General features: G+C 53.4%; 1 protein-coding gene and 1 long non-coding RNA gene across 6 annotated transcripts in view; one reads left to right on the top strand and one right to left on the bottom strand.

The window, feature by feature from the left end:
- Positions 1-2,215, bottom strand: part of LOC125134934 (uncharacterized) — a 12,603-nt gene extending 10,388 nt beyond the window's left edge. For 2 of the 3 annotated variants that reach the window (XR_007136871.1, XR_007136872.1), the window contains exon 1: positions 991-2,214. This is a non-coding gene — a long non-coding RNA (uncharacterized LOC125134934). Of the gene's footprint in view, positions 1-990 lie in introns of all 3 variants that reach the window. The other variant, XR_007136873.1, reaches the window with a different exon arrangement.
- RAB15 (RAB15, member RAS oncogene family) overlaps positions 1-22,527 on the top strand; it is a 23,128-nt gene extending 601 nt beyond the window's left edge. The window contains exons 1-7 of one of the 3 annotated variants that reach the window (XM_047794515.1): positions 788-836; positions 16,842-16,902; positions 17,713-17,773; positions 18,253-18,330; positions 18,957-19,046; positions 20,716-20,781; positions 20,921-22,527. In XM_047794515.1, the coding sequence (XP_047650471.1) occupies positions 16,856-16,902; positions 17,713-17,773; positions 18,253-18,330; positions 18,957-19,046; positions 20,716-20,781; positions 20,921-21,079 (501 nt within the window). In that variant the 5' untranslated portion in view covers positions 788-836; positions 16,842-16,855 and the 3' untranslated portion in view covers positions 21,080-22,527. Of the gene's footprint in view, positions 1-787; positions 837-16,841; positions 16,903-17,712; positions 17,774-18,252; positions 18,331-18,956; positions 19,047-20,715; positions 20,782-20,920 lie in introns of those variants that run through there. The other 2 variants (XM_047794513.1, XM_047794514.1) reach the window with 2 other exon arrangements.

Below are 22,527 nucleotides of genomic sequence, written 5' to 3'. Positions count from 1 at the left end.
GCTGTCCGTGACTAGGTTAGGCGCTCGGGCCTCGCGCTGGGGAGCCTCCCCATAGAAGCCGAGAGAACAGGGATATTGTTGGCCTGCCTACCCCAGGCTGGGGCAGTGAGAATCATAACCAGCGACATGACATCCCCACACCCCCGGGTGCAAAGGGGGGAGGGGAGCGAGAGCTTGTGCTCAGGGAGAGGGTATCAGGATGGGGGGAGCCTAGTCACTGAGTCACTTAAGGGATGACCCCATGTGGAGCCAGGAGGGGGAAGAGAGGAGGAAGGGAGGGACCAAGAAGGTAAGCCACAAGGTGGGACACCTGGAGGAGGGCACAGAAACGGTGAGAGCCAGTGTGCAGCGGAGGGGGCACTTCCTAGCCAGCTCCAGTAAAGCAGTCAGCTGATGCATTTGTTTTGAAGGAGGCTGAGGAGGATGACGACCAGGAGGATTACTTGCCAGGCAAGGGGATCAGAAGGCAGGCAGGACTCACCTTAGAAGACACCTCTCTGACCTGGCAACACTGGAGCCTGTGCTTAAAGGGAAGAGGCCTGGAACATCCAGGACAGGACTGTTATGGGGCCACTGGTTCTGGGATGGAGTGGGTGGCCTCCCCTCTGAGAAGAGTCTTTCCCTCTAGGGCCTTGAGCAGACTCCTCCTTGAGAGGTCTGAGACCAAGGCTTTCCACCCATATTTGACAGGTTCCTGATTGATGCCGTGGAGTGGCTTCAGCACTGCCCAGATCCCCTCTCCTGTCAAGAAGGGCCGGCCCTATACTCGGCTTCCACTTGAGACTTCCGCCTCCCACCCCTCCCCACACTCTGTGGCAAGAGAGAAGAGGCAGCCGGTAGAGCCAAGAGGAACAGAGCCTCATGGTTAAGAGGCAGTCTTTGTTTTCAGGCAGACCTGGAAACGTCACTTTGGGGCAGCGTGACCTTGAGTATCACTTAAACTTCCGAGCTTTAGTTACTCATCTACAGAATGGGAATAACAGTTCTTACCTCCCCTGGTGTTGTTAAGGACTGAGTGAGATAATTGTAAAAGCACTTGGTCCAACACACCGTGAAGCTGGAATAGGCTGGCTGTTATTACTGCTGTCATCATCATTGAGCTCCCAGGGTCTTGTTCTCTCTTTGCTTCACTCTCTTCAAGGGATTCAGGGTCAGGAGATGGATGCATTCATCTTCGGGGAGCTGTAAGACTAGCTCCTAGGAGGTCCAGGAGCTTGGGCTGGGCTGCTGTTTAAAAGAGAGACATCTCAGACAGATGGGAAGGGTCTGAGGCCAAGGGCAGAGGAGATGCCTGGGAGTGGCTGAGGAACCAGATCGGATGTGAGGCCAGGTCGTAGTCTGCCTTGTGATCACATGGCTTGGGGTTAGAGGGCAGCTGGTGAGCACTTTCTCTGCATTGATGGCTGGGTCCACCTTTCCTCAGGATGCAGAGGACTGTTTAGGAGTCAGGAGTTCATGGAAGAGAAAGAAGCCTGCCTTACTCCACATCAACCCTTTTGAAATCTGCCCCACTGGGTTTCTTAAATGCTTTCTTGTTTAAAGCTTACTGTGGTACTTGTGATTCTGCCTTGTCTTGGACATGTTTTTCAGCTTTAACTAAGACTTAGGAAAAGAGTTGGGTAGTCAAGAAAAGCTTTCCCTTGCATGATACAGACAGTTTCCCATGCAGACGGAAGGGGCAGCCAGGAGACAAATCAAGGAGCCAAGAAAATGGGTACTACCAAGTCGCAGTCATTAATTTCTCCATTTCTCCCTTCCCCCAAAAATGTGTGTGTCCTGTAACTGGGCTCGGCACTGTGACCTGAAGGTTCCCAGACGAATAAAACCTGTGGTCACCTCTCCCAAGCTGCTCCTTGTCTAAGAAGCATTCTTTTACCATCCTGGACATTGATCTCGGCGCCTTTCCTGGAGCTGCTTCTGTGAATCGGGAAAACAGGGCAATTTACCAGTCACTGCCAAGGCAGTGTTCAGATTCTTGGATCCTGTCGATTTGTGATTCATTGTTTAGGCCACTTACTGTACGACCATGTGACATTTCAGGGAATGGCCTGCAGGGGGTGGGGAGGAGGCCTCCCAGCAGGTGGGCAGGTGGCCACCGGCCTGTCTTTCCCATGTAGCTGTGTTGTTGACCTGGAAGGAGGCCCATTCAGAGATGGGCAGTCAGGGCCATAATGCGCTCTGCTCTCTTCTCACCTGTTAAACCAAAATGAAGCCTTCACTATAAGGTACTGTGGCAGGCATGTTAGAGACAGATTACAATCCACCTTTTCCTACCCACAGAAGCCTGGGATCTAGTTGGGAAAGCAATACAGATAGGCCAAAAAGAGCCTTGGCCATGATGAGAGAATCTATCTGCGAGCATTTGAAGCCCTTTTCAAATGTAGGGGATCAATGATAATCCTTATCATTACTAGTAATGAAGGTATCACACTTGGTATCAGCAGCTAAATAATGACTTAAGACTTGCCTGAGGCAGCTCCTGAATGGTGAGGCTGCTAAGCCTTTGCTAGATGGAGAAGGTCGAAGGAGAGGGGCCTCGAGGACAGGAAGCAGCAGGAAGGCTGTGGAGGAGGGGAGGCTGAAGTGAGGCCTTGCCGTGTGGGCTGCCTCTCAGTTCCTGTAGGGGAAGCAGCAGATGGAGCAGCAGGAGCAGAGACGACAGAGGTGGGATTTCAGTGGGTGTTCAGGGAACTCTGAGCAGCCTGGCTGGAACAGAAGGGAGTTTTAGGAGAAGAGTGAGAACATTCGTCTGTTTATCTCTCTGTCGCCTAAACTATACTTTAAGTGCCTTGAGGGTGAGCCTGAGTCTTTTTTGCTAGATGGAGAAGGTCGAAGGAGAGGGGCCTCGAGGACTGGAAGCCGCAGGAAGGCTCGGGGAGGAGGGGAAGCTCTTTGTTTCATAGTCCTACTACAGGGCCAGGCCGGCTCTCCATAAATGTTAAACTCCTGAGCTAATGAGGGCAGAGGGCACTGAGGCCCTGGCTGAGGTGGAACTCGAGCATTTGCAATGGTATCAAGGGTTTCTGAGCAGGGGGATGACGGGTGAAGCTGGCACTTAGGATACTGGCCGGGAGAGGGGGGTTAAGCCTTGAGGTGGAGAAGACCAGTGGACATATCTGGGCCCTCTCAGCTTCCCTTCTGTCTCTTCCACCCCTCTCCCCCCCAAACTCCACACATCACCTGTTCTCCTTTCCCTCCAGAAGCAGGGAATAGTTCAAACAGATCAACCGGGCAGCTTCTGAGAGGGCCTCGAGTAGCCTGTGCTGCCTGTGCAGCGGGGAGACGATGTCTCACCCTAGGGCATCTACATGGTCCAGGGACCTTTGGTTTCCTTTCTGCATGGTGGCCACAGGTCAGCCTCTCGTGCCAGCTGTGAGTTGGTTTTCTCCTTCAATCTTTGGTTTTCCCTGTGTAGATCTCTCACCTTGTCTCAGGAACTTTTTGTTTGTTTTATTTTGTTTTGTTTTAGGGCTGTACCTGTAGCATATGGAAGTTCCCAGGCTAGGGGTTGAATCGGAGCTACAGCTGCCAGCCTACACCACAGCCACAGCCATGCCAGATCCGAGTGGCATGTGCAACCCACACTACGTTCACGGCAACACTGGATGCTTAACACACTGATCGAGGAAGCCAGGGATAGAACCCGCATCCTCATGGATACTAGTCAGGTTATTACCACTGAGCCACAACAAGAACTCCAGGACCTTTTTGTTTTAAAGGCAACCTTTTGGGTTTCTAGGAGGCTTCAACCTGTGATTTTCTGGTTTGACTGGTTGAACAGCAGTGGCTTGAGGGCTAGTTCCTCAGGCTGGGTTTGCTGCTGCAGTATAGTCTTTCTCAGGAATTTCTACCTGGCACAAGGGCTTATGGGTAACTGCAGGTGGGGGAGAGGGCTGGGGAGAGATCCAAGCCTGCAGTCAAGTGGCCCGACAGACATCGGAGCCAATGCTTGGGCCTTAGGTCTGCGGCCTCCAGACCATAAGGTGCTATGTATATCTGCTGTCTACACTGGGAGGGCCAGGTGGGTCTCTGCACCCCATCATGTTGGGACACTTTAGCTCTCCCCCCAGCCCTCAGGCAGCCTGTTCCCCAGGCCCTGCAGAAAGGAAGGGGAGGTGAAGAGCTGAGTAGAATCGAAAGAGCACAGACCACATGGCTTAGGTTTGCCATGGCCTTGTGCTCATTTAACTTCTCTGCACTTAATTTCCACATCTGTAAATTGAAGATAGCAACAGTCTTCTTTCACGGTCACCGTGTAGATTACAGAGGCTCATACATACAAAGCACTTGGCAGAGCCCTCAAAAAAACGGCAGCTGCTCTCATTGTATTATCATGATTATCCTTAGCTCATAAGAACGTCAAAGAGGAACAAATAGTCGCTAGCTATGCGCTTATCTTACTCCTCCCTCCAGCATTCAGCCACCAGGCACTGGCTGCGGGACACCTGCCCGCCCACCCTGAGCCAGGCGCTGTGTGAGGAGCTCGTGGTCCATAATGAACATCATGGGCACCAGGGCCCCGGCTCCCCTTTCCAGGGAGCACATAAGTAGGCTCTCAGTCTCATTGCGTTTTCGGTACCAGTTCCCCTATCCTGGCAGTGCCGGGGGCTGAGAAGGAAGAGTGAGTTGGGGAGGATGTGCCAGGGCAGAGGAGCAGGGAGAGAGGTGACCTGGGAGGATGGAGGCAGCTCTGGCCCAAGGCTCCCACCTCTGGCTCCGGCCCCTGATGCACACCCCCCCTTCCCCCCAAGGACGTGATCCCCGAGAATGGCTGGGAAACCCTCATTTTGGCTGCACTATGCACCTGTGCCCCCTGCACAGCTCTGCAGATTCACCCACGGCTCCAAAAGCCCTGTTTCTTCTTCTCCCTGCTCCCCAGACAGCTTGGTGATTGTAACATGGAAGTCAATATTTGGCCATTACCCTCCTACCTTGGTTGCCAGCTCTTCTCAGAGTGCCTTCTTCTGTAATCTAATATCTGCTCCTGTTTCCCTGTAAAACTGCCAATTTTCTGCCAGGCCTCTGACCTCTCCTTGGCCCTTTTGCCCTGAGCAATGTGCTTTGTCAAGGCGACCACAGAGCTTCCTGGAGACTTAATTCCTCCCACTGAGGAGGAAAGAGCTAATCATTAGTCCATTTTTTTTTTTTTTTCCTTTTTAGGGCCTCCCCAGAGGCATATGGAAGTTCCCAGGCTAGAGAGGTGGAATCGGAGCTATAGCTGTCGGCCTACACCACAGCCACAGCAACACGAGAGATCCAAGCTCCATCTGTGACCTACACCACAGCTCACGGCAATGCCGGGTCCTTAACCCACTGAGTAAGGCCAGGGATCGGACCCGCATCCTCATGGATAGTAGTCAGATGCGTTACCACTGAGCCACAACGGGAACTCCCCATTAGTCTTGAGGGGAGGAGACTCATGGCTCACATGCAGGGTAACCCCAAGTTGAACCATCTCCTCTCTTCCAGTTTCCCTAAGCTACGCTGGGCATGCCCTTGCTCACCCCGAAGGCCCTTCCAAAGGCTGCCAAGCAGGACCCCTCTCCTGTGAGCCATAGGGGAGAGGACGTGTGCCTCTCCCACTCCATCTGAGGGCTCTGGGCCCCGGGGGACTGTGTGCTATTGCTGTGGCTGAGTCTGCTTCCTTGACATGCTGTGAGGGACAGTCAGGGCTGTGATTGAGGAGTCTGGCAGGGGCACTTTTGAGAATGAGATCTGAGTGTGGTCCTCGTGTTACTATTTTGATGGCATTTTTGGAGAACTCTGAGACTAGGGCCCCATGATCTACAGCGAGAGCCAACAGTTGGCTTTAAAACGTGGCTCGTTCCCGATGGCTCTTCCTTGATTAGAGTTTTCTCTCCACTGATCTTTTCTCCTGGAATGTACTGACTTCATTCATTCACTCATTTATGTTTTTCTTTCATTTATTCGATTTTGGTGAACAATATAAGCTACCTTCAGCCAGGCAATGAGAATATCAAATGGATAAGATGCTGTTTTGCCCTCTGGGAGCTCACAGCGCTGTTGAGGAGTCAGGCATCCAGACAGACAACCAGAACATTATGCAAAAGTGATGTCAAAATGCTTTGGAATCACAGAGGAGTGATAAATTCCTCCTGCGTTGGTTGGTGAAGGCTTCACAGAAGAAGTGACATTTGAGTGTGGCCTGGAAGACTAAGGAGGGTTCTCAGGGGACGAGGGAGGGGGGTGTGTGTGGAAAACAACGTCACCACTTGGGGCTGCTACTCTTCAGCCTGACTGGCCCAGCTCGTGGTGGCAGTTTGCTTTGTAGGTGCTGTGTGAGGGCAGACACATCTAGAGGCCTTGTCTCCTCTAAGATGTTTGCCACTGAGGCTCTGGACCCCAGTCTCTTCCTCCCAGAGCCTTCTCCTCCCAGCCAGCATGGCCCTGCCAGGAAGAGGCTGAGCAGAGGGTGGAGGAACGAGTAGTCAGAAGCCTGGCAGGTTTTGGCTGCCTCAGCGGTGCCCACTGACCACTCAGCAGCCCACTGAGGGAGCAAGGCCCAGGTCAGGGGTCTACCAGAGGGGAAGCAGGACGGGGCTAGCTGAAACCCATGGCACATGGCACGGAGGCCCTATCGGGGTCTGTGCATGCAACAGCGGGCAGGGCAAGGGCACCGATGTTTCCTGAGCACCTACTCTGCACAGGAGTGGTGTGCATTACACACAAAGTGAGCCACTTGGTGTAAAGAGCTCATCATAAAGCAGGGGACAGCGAGGCTCCAAGTTGGCCCAGTGTTTGAGAAGTTTCCTGGTACATTCTTCAGTTAGAGCCGCCAAGTGTCCACCTATGTGTCCATGTGTGCACACACACATGCGTGTTGAGAGCCCAGAGAAGGGCAGGGCCTTGCCGAGTTCTCTTTATAACAGAGGAAAGAAGAATGTGGCCCCTCCTTTTTCTTCTCTTCTGAGGGCCTGGGGATTGAATGAAATGTGTTCCTGCCTGAGGGGTATTTGCTGCTTCCCCTGCCTGGGGCCCCGATCCTCCAGCTCTTCTTCCTGTTGCTACCTTCTTGTCATTCAATCCTCAGCTCAAATGTCACCCCCTGGATTTATTAATTTATTTACTGGCCACACCCATGGCAAATGGAAGTTCTCAGGCCAGGGATCAAACCCCATGCCCTAGCAGTAACAGTGCCAGATCCTTAATCTCTAGGCCACTAGGGAAACTGAATGTCACCTCCTTTAAAAAGTTTTCTTGGGAGTTCCCATCGTGGCTCGGTGGTTAACGAATCTGACTAGGAACCATGAGGTTGCAGGTTCCATCCCTGGCCTTGCTCCTGGGTTAAGGATCCGGCATTGCCGTGAGCTGTGGTGTAGGTCGCAGACGCAGCTCAGATCCCATGTTGCTGTGGCTCTGGCGTAGGCTGGCGGCTACAGCTCCTGTTAGACCCTTAGCCTGGGAATCTCCATATGCTGCAGGAGCGGCCCTAGAAAAGGCAAAAAGACAACACCACCACCACCAAAAAAAGTCTTCTCTTGACCAGCCAGTCTAGAGCAGCATGCACCCAGATGTCTTTACTCTCTACTCTGTAATTCTGCTTTTGCTTCAACCCTTATCACTCTCTGAAATTGTTATTTACTTATTATCTGTCTTCCCCACTTGAACAGCAGCTCTCTGAAGACTAGGGTCTGTATTATTCACGGTTGTGTCTTTAGTACACAACTTAGTTCCTGGCACTTGGTAGGCATTCAGTAACAGCTTGTTTGAATGAATGAATGAATGGGTGGACGCATGTAAGCATTTCTTAAGAGACTTTTGCTCTTCCCTGAGGGAAGTTGCAAGTAGTATTGGTTTCTTTCGACTCTCAGACAATGAGAAGCTATGTACTTGTGTATTTGGGACTGTGAGAAGAAGAGGAAAGTTCTGCAAGTTTCCAGTAGCTTTTAGCTCGTTTGCTCAGACACATATCCTAGGAGAAGCTTAGATCTAGCAGGGACCCAGAAAGTGGCTCCCTTGACCCCTGTGTGAGTGGCGTCCACTTTGGTGAAGGCGGAGAGGAGAGGTCAGTGTCTTAGATTGAGGTCAGTATTGCCTGTCGCCCAGGGTGACTGCTGGTGTCAGATGATGCCCATCAGCTCAGCCAGGCTGCTGAAGACTCTGGAGTAGAAGCTCCAAGGGCTCAGGCACTGGGGCACGCAGTCCTTCCAGCGGCGCAGGAGTCCACGTTTGACTAGAAGCCCTTCAGCATGATTCCAGACCCTGGGTTCTGGGTCTCCAAGGAGTGGCCCTTCGAGATCTGATGGGATAACCTCCAGAGTTGTCCTGATCCCTTTACACCACCGTCCTTCCACATTGAGGGTGTTCGTGTACGCGGGTGTGCGCATGTGTGTGCACACACATCTGTTTGTGTTTTACCCAAGAAAGGAGGTATAGAGTATTATTCTGAAATTGCCAGTTTTTCTGATTTAATTATTTATTTATTTTGCTTTTTTAGGGCCGTACCTGTGGTGTATGGAGATTCCCAGGCTAGGGGTTGAATCAGAGCTACGGCTGCCAGCCTGCACCACAGCCACAGCCACACCAGATCCGAGCTGTGTCTGCAACCTACACCACAGCTTACGGCAATGCCGGATCCTTAACCCACTGAGCGAGGCCAGGGATCGAACCCAAAACCTCATGGTTCCTAGTTGGATTCGTTTCCACTGTGCCACAGTGGGAACTCCGCCAGTGTTTCTTAGATGGGCTTCCAAATGAGAGCCTCTGGCCCCAGTGCCTAGAGGTTAAATCATGGCCTTGGAGTTAAAGGAACAGGATTCTGTCTGCCACAGGCTCTGCCACCCACCACTCCCAGAGCAGGCTAGTGAGAGTGCTGCCTGCTGCATTTGTTCAGAGAGCTTGGGGGTATCTTTTCCCCAGAATGAGGCTGGCAGGAGAGACAGTCATTCTGCAGCTGGTAAGAGGAAAGCGGTGGCATGCAGCCCAGCAGACAGTGAAGCTGAGTCCCCAGACAGAAGGCGAAGGGGGAGGCAGCAAGTGGCAGGTTTGGGGCAAAGATGCTGGCAACCCCCCCTTGCCTAACTGGTGCAAGGGACACTTGTGTGCGAGGAGCCTCTGTCTGGAATCTTCTCTGAGCTTTGACTCTTAGCTCTCTCTCTGTCTTCTTCCGCTCCCAGTTCTTCCCCTCACTTGTCCCTCAGCTTGGGGAAATGGTGTTACCGGTCTCCCCCCTTGCTGAGGGGAGGGGATTACTCCGGTGCCCAGGTGGCCACCTCCCAGCAGGGTCTAAAGCTAAATTTTGTTTTGGGGTCGCTTGGGGTGACCTCCCACCACAGGCCCACCTGAGCTCCTGAGTCCCGCACATGCTAGTTTCCTGCGGGGGGTGGGAGGGGTGGGCTTCCTGGGACTTGGGCTTGGTAACTGGAGCCAGCACGGCTCCAGGGATTGGGTGTCCGCCTTGGGTTTCAGGTGTATTAGGTTGTTCCTATGGTGGCATCTCATTGCTAGTGAAAAGGCTCAGGTCACGCCACGGGGCCTCTGGGCTGTGGTTGATCATGGTGATAACACTTGGCACCCGGAGGAGCTCTGTTTCCACTTGAAGCATTTGGCGGGCAGGCAAGCTGGCACCTGACTTTAACCCGTGAGGCACTGGCCTGCCAGTTGGCACACCTTGCCTCTGCTGGAATTTAGACTCTGGGAGCCACTCCCACAGTGGGTGGCATTTTCTCTCTCTCTCTCTCTCTTTTTTTTTTTTGTCTTTTTAGGGGCACATCCATAGCATGGAAATTCCCAGGTTAGGGGTCAAATCAGAGCTGCAGCTGCCGGCCTACGCCACAGTGACAGCAACACCAGATCCAACCTGCATTTGTGACCTACACCACAGCTCACGGCATCACTGGATCCTTAACCCACTGAGCAAGGCCAGGGATCGAACCTACATCCTCATATACTAGTCGGGTTGGCTACTGCTGAGCCATGGTGGGAACTCCTGTTTTCTCTTTTTCCTGAAACAATCCAGCTTAGCGTGGCCGTCTCCCCTCTCTGCACCACTCCTACCTCTTCCAACATGAGGCCCCTCCTACTTTCTAGAACTCTTCCTATTCCCCAAGCCATGATCCTATCTTCCCTGATCTCATCCCCCCACCACCCCCATGGGAGATGGGTCGCTTCTGCAGCTAACATTTAGTTAAGCTCTGTGTGCCTGGCTCTGTGTTTTGGGTTTTGTACCTTATCTCAGAATCCTCACACAAATTCTCTGACATCAGAGATTGCCATCCCCATTTTACAGGTGAGGAAACTGAGGCAAAGAGAGGTTAAAGAGCTTTTCTAAGACCAGACAGGTCATTAGTGGCAAAGGCAGGATTGGAACCAGACTCTGACCTCACAGTTGTGTTGTTAATGAGCTTGCCGCTCTGTTTCTGGAGCCGCACTCTGCCTTGTATTCCAGGGCTTTCTTTAGAGGCAGACAGTGATGGGAAGGGGTGCTCCTTCCCCTGGATCTGCCCTGTCCCCTTCTTTCCATGCTCGTCACAGGCCCTCCACTGCTAGACTGGGACTGGCAGTAAGCTCATCTTTGTGGTGAGACGAGGGAGTGACAGCGCCATCTGCCCTGCCCTGATCCCATGTTGCTGTGGCTCTGGTGTAGGACGGCAGCTACAGCTCTGATTAGACCCCTAGCCTGGGAACCCCCATATGCCGCAGGAAGCGGCACAAGAAATGGCAAAAAGACAAAAAAAAAAAAAAAAGAAAAAGAAAAGAGGGCTGTGCTATGAGGTTACCCGTGGACTGAAACCTGGGGTCTGGTGTGGACCAGTGGCTGTGCTGGGACCCAGGCCCCCCAGCGCCCCCCCTGCACATCTGTCTGCTTCCTGCTCCTTTTAGTACCAGCTGGTCGGTCCCCTGTGCACCGTCTGGAAAGAGCCACTCTGGTCAGCTAAGCTAGCTCCCCTGCCCCTGGTGGCCAGTCACCAGTAAGCCCGTGGATGGGCCTCCTTCGAGTCAGATGTCCACCCTGGTCCAGGGGGGAGCTGCTTCTCCACAAAGAACATGCTGCACCCAGCCCTGCCTCCCTGAGTTCCAGCCAGAAGGGGATACTGGGTGTGGCAAACACCACGACTGACTTAGCTGAAGTGCCAGGAAGAAACGACCAGCTGCTCATCATCCTCTGGGCGCCTGGTTGGGAGAGGGTCTCGACTTCCTGATTTTCTCATCCTGGGGCTCCAGGGCCTCTAAGAACCTTGGCCAGAGTAGTGTGGAGGGGGTGGATTGTGTCCTCACACCTGAGTGTACCCTGTGCCTGGGAAAGGAAGTCAGCCCTCTGGAAGGGACACTGAGGTGGCGCTGGCCAGGGTGATGCATCTGGGTTTAGTGGAATCACGAACTCTCAAGGAGCAAGGGGTTCACTGAAAATAGGACCAAACACAGAGCTTAACTAAATGTTAGCTGCAGAAGCGACCCATCTCCCATGGGGGTGGGGGGGGGATGAGATCAGGGAAGATAGGATCATGGCTTGGGGAATAGGCTTGTTCCACGTGTGCCCACTGCCTCCCTTCTAGACACCTCGTAATACCAGATCAGGTGTGGGGAAGGGCGGGGCGGGACAGGAAAGGCAGTGAGACGCCACAGCCTCAGCAGGTTGGGAAGCCACTGGTTGAGTGAGGCAGCCTGGGTAGGTTTTTTGTTTTTGTTTTTTGCTTTTTAGGGCTGCACCCGAGGCATATGGAAATTCCTAGGCTAGGGGTTGAATTGGAGCTACAGCTGCCAGCCTACACCACAGCCACAGCAACGTGGGATCTGAGCTGCATCTTCGACCTACATCACAGCTCACAGCAACACCAGATCCTTCATCCACTGAATGAGGCCAGGGATCGAACCCAAGTCCTCATGGATCCTGGTCTGTTAACCGCTGCGCCCATGAAGGGAACTCCTTTTCTTTTCTTTTTTTTTCTGGGTAGGTTTTAAGTGACTGGTTTGCACTTCTGGGAACGGGAGTGAGTGCCTTGGTCTCTGTGCCTCATGACAGTGATCCCCATGCCACCTCCTTTGTAGGGCTGGCATGAGAACCGAGGGCTCTGGATTCCCTAGGGAGGGGGTGTGCGATCACACTTAGAATTATCGTGAGCCTTGGGTGTGGTTCTGCCTGGAGATGGGCTTAGAATGTGGTTCTCAAACATTAGTGCGCCTACCATGTAGTAGGTCTGGGTGGGCCTGGAGCATTTGCATGTCTAACAGGCTCCCTGATGTTGATGCTGCTGGTCTCTGGACAAGCATGGGTAGTGGAGCAGCAAGGGGCTAGACCATGCAGTCCTTCCTCCATCAAGGGTGCTCTGGGTTGGCTTTCCTGCCTCCTCCCAGGAGGTCTTTATTTAGCACAGGGAAGGTAGGAGTGAGAGAACGATCTTCTACCAAGTGTGCCAGGAGCTGCGCACACATTGTCTAATTCATATCCCATATCACCCCTTAGGAGGCCAATGGAATTCTCATTTTACAGACAAGCCAACTGAGGCTCAGAGAAGGTGAGAGTTCCCCAAAGCCACACAGCAAGTGCCAGAATTAGGATTCAGACCCAGATCTTTCTGACTCCAATGCCAGTGGATAGCTCTTCCACTAAATGAGAACCCTCCAGCATTCTTCTTTCTAAAAATCACCCATGGTCCTGTGAAGAATACAGGTTTCAGGGCCTTACTCACAAATTCTGATTCAAAGTAGTATCATTAAAAAAAAAAAATCATCCCATGTGATTCTAAAGCAGAGCATCTGCAAAGCATACCTTGAGAATCAAAGAACTAAGTGGCCTCACTTAACACTCCATGTGCAAAGCCTTAGTCTAGATGTCGTTTTCAAATTGCTAGCATGTTTAACAGGAGAGCTTGTTAAAACACAGATTCCTAGCCACCTCCTACCCCCACCCCGAGTTTTAGATTCTGTAGATCTTAGGTAGGGCCCAAGCATTTCTAACAAGCCCTGGCTGATGCTGGTGCTGCAGGTCTTGGGCTACACTTTGAGGACCACTGTCCTTAGAAGCCTGCTGTCAAAAGTGCGATTGGTGGACCAGTAATCTTAGCCTCACCCAGAGCTTGTACAGCATCTTGGGCGGCATCTCAAACCTACAGAGTCAGAATCTGCATTTTAACTCAGTCCCCACTGTAAAGTTTGAGAAGTGCCGCCTTGGAGGAGCCAGAATGAGATGGAGGTAGATGAAGAACTTCTCCTCCCTGGAGAGTCTGAAGATGCAACAGAGAAGGACGAAATGGCTAGGATGTGCACCCAGAGGGGGCTGCTGACGGCTGAGCGGTGAGACCTGGAAAGGATAGAGGGCTCTTCCCCAGGGAAGGAGGAGATGACAGGACATTCTGAGAAATGAGGGGTTTTGAAGGAAGACTTCATCGGGTAGCTGTCGCTTTGCCCATGAGACAGTGGACAAGGTGTCCTCTTGGAGGCTGTCAGCAGTGGGGAGGGGGTGCACTGGGACAGCCCCTCAACAGGGAGGACAGTGGCTGTGAGCAATGTGGGGGTGAGCACACCTCGTGTAACAGCTTCCGGCAGCTGCGGGGGCCTGCTGAGGTGAGACAGCGTGAGTCCGTAGGTGACTAAACAAGGCCAGTGTTCTGCCCTGGCCCTGCAGTGCTCGGCTGTGGGGAAAACCAACAGCCACGTGGGGTCAGGGAAGGGGCCATGGGTGGTGGGCGTGGATCACAGCGGGCCAGGCCCTGTGGTAGGTGGACACAGTGGAAGTGCAGGGTGTGGGGGAGCAGCGTAGAGAAGAGTTTCCACTGGAAGATCCTTGGCTATTAATCTCTCAATTTATTTTTTAATCCACCCCCCCTTTTTTTTTTGTCTTTTTAGGGCCTCACCTGCGGCATATGGAGGTTCCCAGGCTAGGGGTTGAATCAGAGCTACAGCTGCCGGCCTACGCCACAGCCACAGCAACGCCCGATCGGAGCCGCATCTGTGACCTACAGCGTAGCTCATGGCAACACCGGATCCTTAACCCACTGAGCAAGGCCAGGGGTTGAACCTGCGTCCCCTTCAATGCTAGTTGGGTTCTTAACCTGTTGAGCCACAGCAGGAACTCCTAATCTTTCCATTTAAAAAGGAGGGGAGTGGGTGGGAAAGGAAAATCCCTCTGCAGGCATCGAATACCTCTGTTTCTGCCTTCATGCAGAGATGTTTTACCTCTCAGAGATGTCACAACAAATTCTACCAGTGGTCAAGAGAGCTTAAATTGCAAGACCTGGTGGAGTGTGGGAGGTGCTGTGAGCCCCTAGAATTCCCCAGCCTTGGTCCCTGGCCATACAGCTAAGAAGTGAGGGGAGAGGGAACCCAAGCCCAGCACTCACCCCCAGGGTGGCTCCCTGTCCTCTTGTCAGCCCTGCATGTCCTCAGACCTGCCTTCATTCTCAGGGGCTGGGGACCCCCTTCCCCGCTGAGCCCTTCTCCAGAAATAGAAAAGCACAGCTAAGGCCTCTCTGGTCGGGTAACACACAGCTCTCGTCTCACGCCCCAAGAATCGGCAAACTAAGCACTGTGGGTTGGCTCTGCCCTGGAACAGACGTCTGCTTCTTGCTGTGCCACCCAGGGCTATTTATCTTACCTCCCTGGGCCTTTGTTTCCTTTCCAGTAAGCAATCTAAAGGCAGGGACTTTCTGTCTTTTTGGCCACTACCTGCACCTAGCAGGGCAGAAAAAAAGTAAGTTCCCATAGAAGTTTGTGGAATAAAGGAAATAGATCCCTCTCCCTCACCAGCCCCTCACCCTTGGGGCCACTTTGCACAAGGCACTCACTGTCCTTGACTGGGCTTGCTGCGCGGTATGAGGATGAGCTGGGTTTATTATAAAATGAAGAGAATTGCTGGAAAGAACAAAGTTTTCTTGATTCCCTTTGATGCTAGGTGTTGGGGAAAAAGCAAATTCTTTTTTTTTTTTTTTTGGTCTTTTTTTTCTAGGGCCACACCCATGGCATAAGGAGGTTCCTAGGCTAGGGGTCTAATCGGAGCTGTAGCTGCCGGCCTACACCAGAGCCACAGCAACGCTGGATCCGAGCTGCGTCTTTGACTCACACCACAGCTCACGGCAATGCCGGATCCTTAACCCACTGAGCAATGCCAGGGATGGAGCCCACAGCCTCATGGTTCCTTGTCGGATTCATTCACCACTGAGCCACCAAAGGAACTCCATGGGAAAAGCAAATTCTTGACAACAGTTTGTCTAGGGAGGGGGTGAACACACTACTGCCCCCCCCACCAAGGCCGAGGGCCCCTCTCTTTTCTCCCTCCTCTTTGTCACTTTCTCGGCACCCTCAGAAAAATGGCTGCGAGATGTTGCCCATTTGGAAAAGTACAGCTCAATCGATATGAGTCAGCTTGGGCAGGTGAAAAATGATTCATGCCCCACCAACTTGATTTAGTTCAGATTGTCCAGTCTGAATCTTTTTCTCCCTCCTAATTAAATGATGACTGGTCATGATGGTGAGAGGGAAGAGCCAGGATTTAATCTGTCTGTACTTGTAGAAAGCTGGGGGCAGGATGTATAAGGGGAGGAGTATTCCTGTTGGCCAAGGACTAACGCCAAGTTGGAATGACAGTGGTGCCGGGGATTCTGGAACCTTTGGGGCTGTGCTGAGCGGCCTGGGAACTATGGTCCAGAACTCTGCCTCCTCTCTGTTCCTCACCTGAACACTGACTAACGATGCCCATTCCTGGACTTGTCTCCAGGGAGTAGCCGAGGATTGCAGCTTAATTAACTTACTAGACACAGCTCTTGGATCACTGGGCACAGTACCTGGGCACAGTTAGGGCCGGGGGGAGGCACTTCATCTCTGCTGTCACTCAGATTCAAGCCTGTGCACTGGTGGTGGTATTGACTTTTGCTGCTGCAAAATTCCCAGATACGTTTCTGCCCTGGTTTGCCAAATCCCTGATGTTTCCTGTGTCTGGTGGCAGCTTAGCTCCTCCAGTCCCTGGGCAGAGGAGCCTGGGAACCCTGTGTCTCTGCTCTCCCTCCCCCAGTGACACACCACGCCCTGAACTCTTCATGTGGTCGCTGGCAGTCACCCACATCAGACCAGTGCTGCCCTCGGTATAGTGATAGCAGTGACCGATGAAATGTCCACCAGGTGCCTGGCACTGTCTCTCACTTGTCACTCTGAAATGATTGGTAATGTCCCCATTTTACTGATGAGGAAGTGGAGGCTCAGAGAAGCAGCGTGCCCAAGGTTGTGGCTATGCTTAAGTGGCCAGAGTCAGGATTCAAGCGCAGGCCTGACTTCAAAGCTCAGGCTCCTAGTAAACAACATTGCTGCCTACGGTAAGCAGGCCTAGTCAACAGCAGGCCACTAAACTGTCTCATTGGTGGGCACTGGCTAGGTGCTGAGGGCTTTCTACACACCACACGGTGGAATAAGTCCTCTCTCTCCAGGGTCTCTGGCCTTCCCCACATTCCTGACAAATGCTGTAACCCCTCCTGGTTGCTCATAAAGCAGAGAAGGAACACAGGCAAATGCGGTGGATTGCTGTTCCTAGGGATTCGAATTCCGGGAGGGATAAGTACATGTGGTCTCCACAAAAGTATAAATAGGAAGACCTCACACGTGAGAGAGTAAGAGTTTTGGGGCTGAGACAGCGGTGCAGTGGATTCCCCACATTCACTGCCTGCATGGCCCCTGGCCCTTTTACTCCTGACAACTTGCAGCTTGGGGGAAGGGACGCCCCATTCAAAGCCCTGGGTCTTCCCTGAGGGTCAGTTTTTGGTTCAAAGAGCCATCTTTCTGCCAAATTAAACCAAAAGGAGACCCTTTGCTACTATGAGATGAGTGCCCATGGGCTCTACTTCAGTTCTCAGCAGGTACCCTTCCTGACTTTCTGGCTCTCTTCCTTTCCTCAGGTGTTGACTTTAAGATGAAGACTATAGAGGTAGATGGCATCAAAGTGCGGATACAGATCTGGTGAGTTGGGTGGGAGGAGAGGACCCTGGGCTGCTCCCTAGCTGCTGCTGCCATGTGTAAAATCCAAAGGCTTCATCTGGAGTAACTGGTCACTTCTTTGATGGCGAGAAGCAGAAGTCTCAAAGCCCATCTCCTGTTCCCGGGAGCCTTAGTCTCTCATCTGTCAAGAAACGTTATGGGACTGATCACAAGTCATCAAAAAGCAGGAATTAGAAGGAATTGGCATACCACGCACTGTGGCTTTGTCTTTGAATAAAGCTTTGTCCTTGGGCTATGCTGCACTGCCCTAAGATTGGAAGGAGTGAGGGCTAACCCCATCCTTAGGGTGAGAATTCTGGTCAGTGTTTCTCAATACAGCACAGTGCAGTTCCCATATGTAGCCACAGGGGGCCACTATGGCTCTCTGGCCTGGTGCTCCTGGAAACTGCTTTTCCAGCATTTGGAACAGCTTCCTGGTTTTAGACTGGTACCCGCGCTGCCGCCAGAGGTCCCAGAAGGGCTGGAGGTAGAGCGGTCCCACCAGTCTGGCCACAGTGGCCAAATCCTAGAGACTCTTGTTCAAGGCCCAGTTACAGTTGTCGCTCCTGGTGCAGGTATAGTTGACCAGCCTTGTCTGCACCAGTGACCGGGACTCTCTCCCGCAGAGTCAGATATGTTTGGATCCCCTTGGGCACCAGTGCTCCACTGATTTTTCACCTTGCAGTTCTCCAGTTTTTCCCATAAAGGCAGAGGTCTCCCGGCCCCTGCTCATCCCGTCCCCACCTGCTTCCATGGTCCCTTCCCTTCTGAAAGGCTGCCTTGCTATTGCAGGGACACAGCAGGGCAGGAGAGATATCAGACCATCACAAAGCAGTACTATCGACGGGCCCAGGTGAGCCACCATCTTCAGGGTTTAGAAGTAGGATGCTACCGTCCACACTCCTGGCTCTGGGTGTTTGAGATCCCCAGATCGGGCCCTCAGATTGCCTTCTGGTGGGGGCTGGGAGAGGGGAGGTGGGGTGGTGCTCAGGGCGGTCTTTCAGTCATTCATCAATCATTCACTTATCAGTTACTCTCTTGAGCACTCACTACAGACAGGTCCCCACCCTCAACCCCAGGCCAAAGACCCAAGTCGAAGTATGGGTGCCTTCCCCTTCTCAGAGGGTTCTGTGATGAGCCTAGGGAGCAGTGGGTTTGGGGGTCTGAGAGAGAAGGAGACTCTTCTGGGTGCTGAGGGGCCATCATGATGCTATGCAGGGAGAAGGGAGATGGGGACCCAGCATGTAAGGTACCACAGCCGCCTCTGGCCCCATGACTGTGCGCTGTCTCTGTGTGCATCTGCCTCCCCCTTCTCTCTCTCTTCTCTCTCAGGGAATATTTTTAGTCTACGACATTAGCAGTGAGCGCTCTTACCAGCACATCATGAAGTGGGTCAGTGATGTGGATGAGGTAGGAGATGCTGCCTCACCAGCGCGGGTGGGGAAGGGCACTTCAGAGGGAAAGGCAAAGAGAGGGCCAGGTGGGAAGGGCTGCAGTTTGCAGGGTTGGCAAGCAAATGCTTTCAGGAACCCTTGCCTTCCATAGCCCTGGAATGGAGACCTCTGGGTGAGTAAGACATGGGGAAGAAGCCCAAGCAGCCGTGCCCTCCATGCTCGGCACCCTGCCAGGCCTCCAGGGCTGTGTTGTCCCCAGAAACGAGTTAGGACAAGAGCCTCCCCTGTGAACAGCCTCCTTCCCAAGGTCTCAGGACCAGGTGGAATTTTGAGACTTGGGTTCCAGTCCTAGCTCAGCTGGAACAGCTGTGGAGCCTTGGGCCAGCCATGTGTCCTTTCCAGCTCAGATAGCAGTTGTCCACCTCAGGAAGCACCAGTACCTTCTACCTTAAAGAGTCCCCATGACAGCCCTCTGGGACCCCTGGGGTCAGCCGTGGTACTTGGGGAGCCGGGCACCTGCACCCAGTCAGCCCGCTCTGTCCCTAGGGCTCTGAACTTTGGAGCCAGCGTGGAGGCTGTGTGGTGGGGAGATGGGAGGGGAGGCAGTGCTCACTGGCAGCTCTGCCTGTCCTTTGTCCCCAGTATGCACCAGAAGGTGTTCAGAAGATCCTTATAGGAAATAAGGCCGATGAGGAGCAGAAACGCCAGGTGGGAAGAGAGCAGGGGCAGCAGGTAAGTGGAGCGAGCTGGCTGAACCCCTCCCTTGGGTTTTCCGCTGCCTCCCAGGGCCAGTCCTGAGCGCCAGGACCCGGGATCCTGTCACCATCATCAGGCACCCCCACACCTCCCCCAGCAGCCTAAGGCACTGGAGGAGTTGCCTTGAGAGTTTGTTTTCTGTCCTCCAGGACAGCAATTTGGGGTCCATCCTGAAACAAAGACCTCTTCCAGCTCCAAGGCCCCCAAAGCAGGATGACCTTTGCCTAAGAGCCCATCGTGGCTAGTGAGGAGGAAGGACTTCAGGTTGCTGCCTTCTGCTCTGCAGCATCTAGACATAGCTTCCACCCTGCAGTCATCCCACCCTCTCCACGCAACCCACCCCCACCCCTTCGCCTGGTCCTCCTTAAACCTGGAAAGAGGCAGGAGGGGACATGAGGAGGGAATGAAGGGCCCAGAGTCCGAGAAGCCATGGGGTCAGAGAGGGTGGGAGGATGGTGCTGAGGGAACATCCAAGCACCCAGGAGGCCCTCCTCCCAGAGAACAGAAAGATGGGTACCAGCGAGGCCAGTCACCCACTTACTCTGAGGGCCTCAAGAGCTTTTCTCTCCCTTTTCACTCAATAGCATCCCACTGGCACTTGAAATACTTTTTTTTTTTTTTTTTTGCTTTTTAGGGCTGCACCCGTGACACATTGGAGGTTCCCAGGCTAGGGGTCTAATCGGAGCTACAGCTGCCTGCCAGCCTACACCACAGCCACAGCAACACCAGATCCGAGTTGCATCTGCGATCTACACTGCAGCTTACAGCAATGCCAGATCCTTAACCCACTGAGTGAGGCCAGGGATCGAACCTGCAACCTCATGGTTCCTAGTCAGATTCATTTCTGCTGCGCCATGACGGGAACTCCCATAAAATAGTATAAAGTATATAAAAAATAATACATGATATCATTGAAAAATTTGAAAATAATGGAGTTCCCATTGTAGTTCAGCGGTAATGAACCTGATTAGCATCTATGAGGATGCAGGTTTGATCCCTGGCCTCGCTCAGTGGGTTAAGGATCTGGCATTGCTGTGAACTGTGGTGTAGGTAACAGACAAGGCTCTGATTCAACCCCTAGCCTGGGAACTTCCATATGCCACGGGTGCAGCCCTAAAAAAAAACCAACAAAAAATTGAAAATAGAAGCCAATCCCTACTAGCACATTTGTATTTGTTGAGTACTGGATATACTAAGCAAGTCTTCTGGGATATTATGACCCCATTTAAGGGTCCAAGGCCATACAGCTCTTAAGTGGCAGCACTGGTTTTCAAGTCTGGGTCTGTCTGTCTGGCCCCAAAGCCCCATGTTTTTCGCTAATTTGCCACTACATTTTGGTGTTTCTCTCCTGATGTGTGTGTGCGTGCGTGCATGCGCGCGTGTGTGTGTGTGTGTGTGTGTGTGGTGTGATGTGTGCCTGTGTGTAGGAGGTGGGGGTGGCAGTGCATTCATGGAGCATCTTCTCCAACTTTCTGCTAGACTGCGTCTTACAAGGTGCTCCCAGTCTCATCTGAGAAGTTATCTACTCTGAGAAATTGTCACAACCCAGCATGGCCGTGAGCGTGGTGACGGGAGGATGGGCCAGGTGCTGTGGGCACTTCCCTTCCCTGACTGACTCCCTTTCAGGAATGTTCTTCTCTTGCAGCTGGCTAGAGAGTATGGCATGGACTTCTATGAAACAAGTGCCTGCACCAACCTCAACATTAAAGAGGTGAGTGCTCTGCAGCCCTGCAGCCTGGAGGGAGGAGAAGGCACCGGGAGCCAAGAGCAGTTGAGCCCCGCCCCTCGGCAGCCTCAGGGCTGCAGAGGGAGGGGGACAGGCAGACTGACTGTGCTCCTTGCTTTCCCAGTCCTTCACGCGCCTGACGGAGCTGGTGCTGCAGGCCCACAGGAAAGAGCTGGAAGGTCTGCGGACGCACGCCAGCCATGAGTTGGCCTTGGCGGAGCTGGAGGAGGAGGAGGGCAAACCCGAGGGTCCGGTGAACTCTTCGAAAACCTGCTGGTGCTGAGGGTCCCACGTGGAGCACCCGCACAATCCCCTCTCCCCGCAGGAGGCCTGCGGGCATACAGGGAGCCTGGGCCTCGCCCTGCTTCTCCTCTCCTTCGGGTGGCCTGTGGCATCTCAGCCGCTGCTTCTCCCCCTGCCTGGCACCAAGAGCAGCTCCGCCGTCTTGTCTGAACAGCCTTGCCTCCGGCCCTCCACCGGGGTGTCCCCTCCAGCCTGTTTCCCCAGCCACAGGTCTGCTACTGGTCCCGACGTGCCATGAGCACTGCCTCACTGCCCCAGCTCCCAGGCAATGGCCGAGTCTGGAGTCAAGGCCTCTGTAAGGCTCCATCTCTTTCAGTGCATCTGGTGTCCTCTGCTTTTTCTCGCTTCTTCCCACTTCTCTCTCTCTGTACCCCTGCCTCCTGCTGTGTTCATATCAACCTTTCCCACCCCCCGCGCCATGCCATGTGGCTGCTAGTGTGGCCCTTCTCCCCACCCCCCCCAGCCTTGGCCTGTCCCAGGGAATGGACTCAGGCTCAGGGGTGAGTTCCCTGCTCTGCTCCAGGGAGAACCTGTGCCCTGCTTGGTGGGCGCTTCTTCCTGTCCTCCCCGCCCCACCGCCCTGTCTTGTGCCATGGGCCTGCCTCCCCAGGCACCGGGGAAAGAGGAATGTCAAGGGAGGAAGGAAAGCTCAAACTGGTGGTCCCCATGCCTGGGGCTTTCCTGCCTCCTGCCCCCAGCGTCAGCCTTGCTTGGCTGCCTGCCAGCTGCCATTGGGGAAACTGAGCTTGAGGCAGGTGCTTCTGAGAAGAAAAAAATGATGAGGGGTGGCAGGGACAAAAAGTCACCTCCATTCTCTACCTCCCAGGCAGCATGTATACCATTTCTACTCCCCTGGGCTCCTGAATTGAAAGATGCGGACCAAGCCTGGAGGGAACTGTGGGGGCAAGGAAAGCCTCGGGGCCAACAACAAGCTCCAGAAAGGGGACTGTTTGGTAGTGAAGGACCAGCTCCTATCTATCAGGTTAAGAGCCAGGGAGAGCAGGCAGGGTAGCAGTTTGCACACGAGAGGGGAATTTGGCAACAGGAGGGATTCCTGGGCCTCCCCTTCCATTTCTTGTGTGAGAAGGGTGTTTCCCCACCACCCCTGGCAGTGAGAGGTGACAGAACCACGCTGGGGGGCTTTCTCTGAGCCCAGCCTGGGGCTCTCGAGGTTTTCCTGAGAACCAAAGTTTGCAGGACAAGGGCAGGAAGCTCATGGGAAGAAAGCAAGCGAGCCCTGGGTAGGGATGCTTGGTGCTGTTCCCTTCAGCCTTCAAGGCAAGTGCCCATCTTGCCCCTCTGGCTCCTGAGTCAGAGGCTTGAGGTTTGCCAGCTGCACTGTGGCTACAGGTGGAAGGAAGCAGACTCGCTCCTCCAGGGCCCTTTGTTCAGGAAGATGTTTCTTTTTTTTTTTTTTGGCATTTCTTG

This window comes from Phacochoerus africanus, chromosome 9 (assembly GCF_016906955.1).
Source record: "Phacochoerus africanus isolate WHEZ1 chromosome 9, ROS_Pafr_v1, whole genome shotgun sequence".
NCBI lineage: Eukaryota > Metazoa > Chordata > Mammalia > Artiodactyla > Suidae > Phacochoerus > Phacochoerus africanus.
Note: the sequence above shows the minus strand (reverse complement) of the source record. Positions and strands in the feature narration are given on the sequence as shown.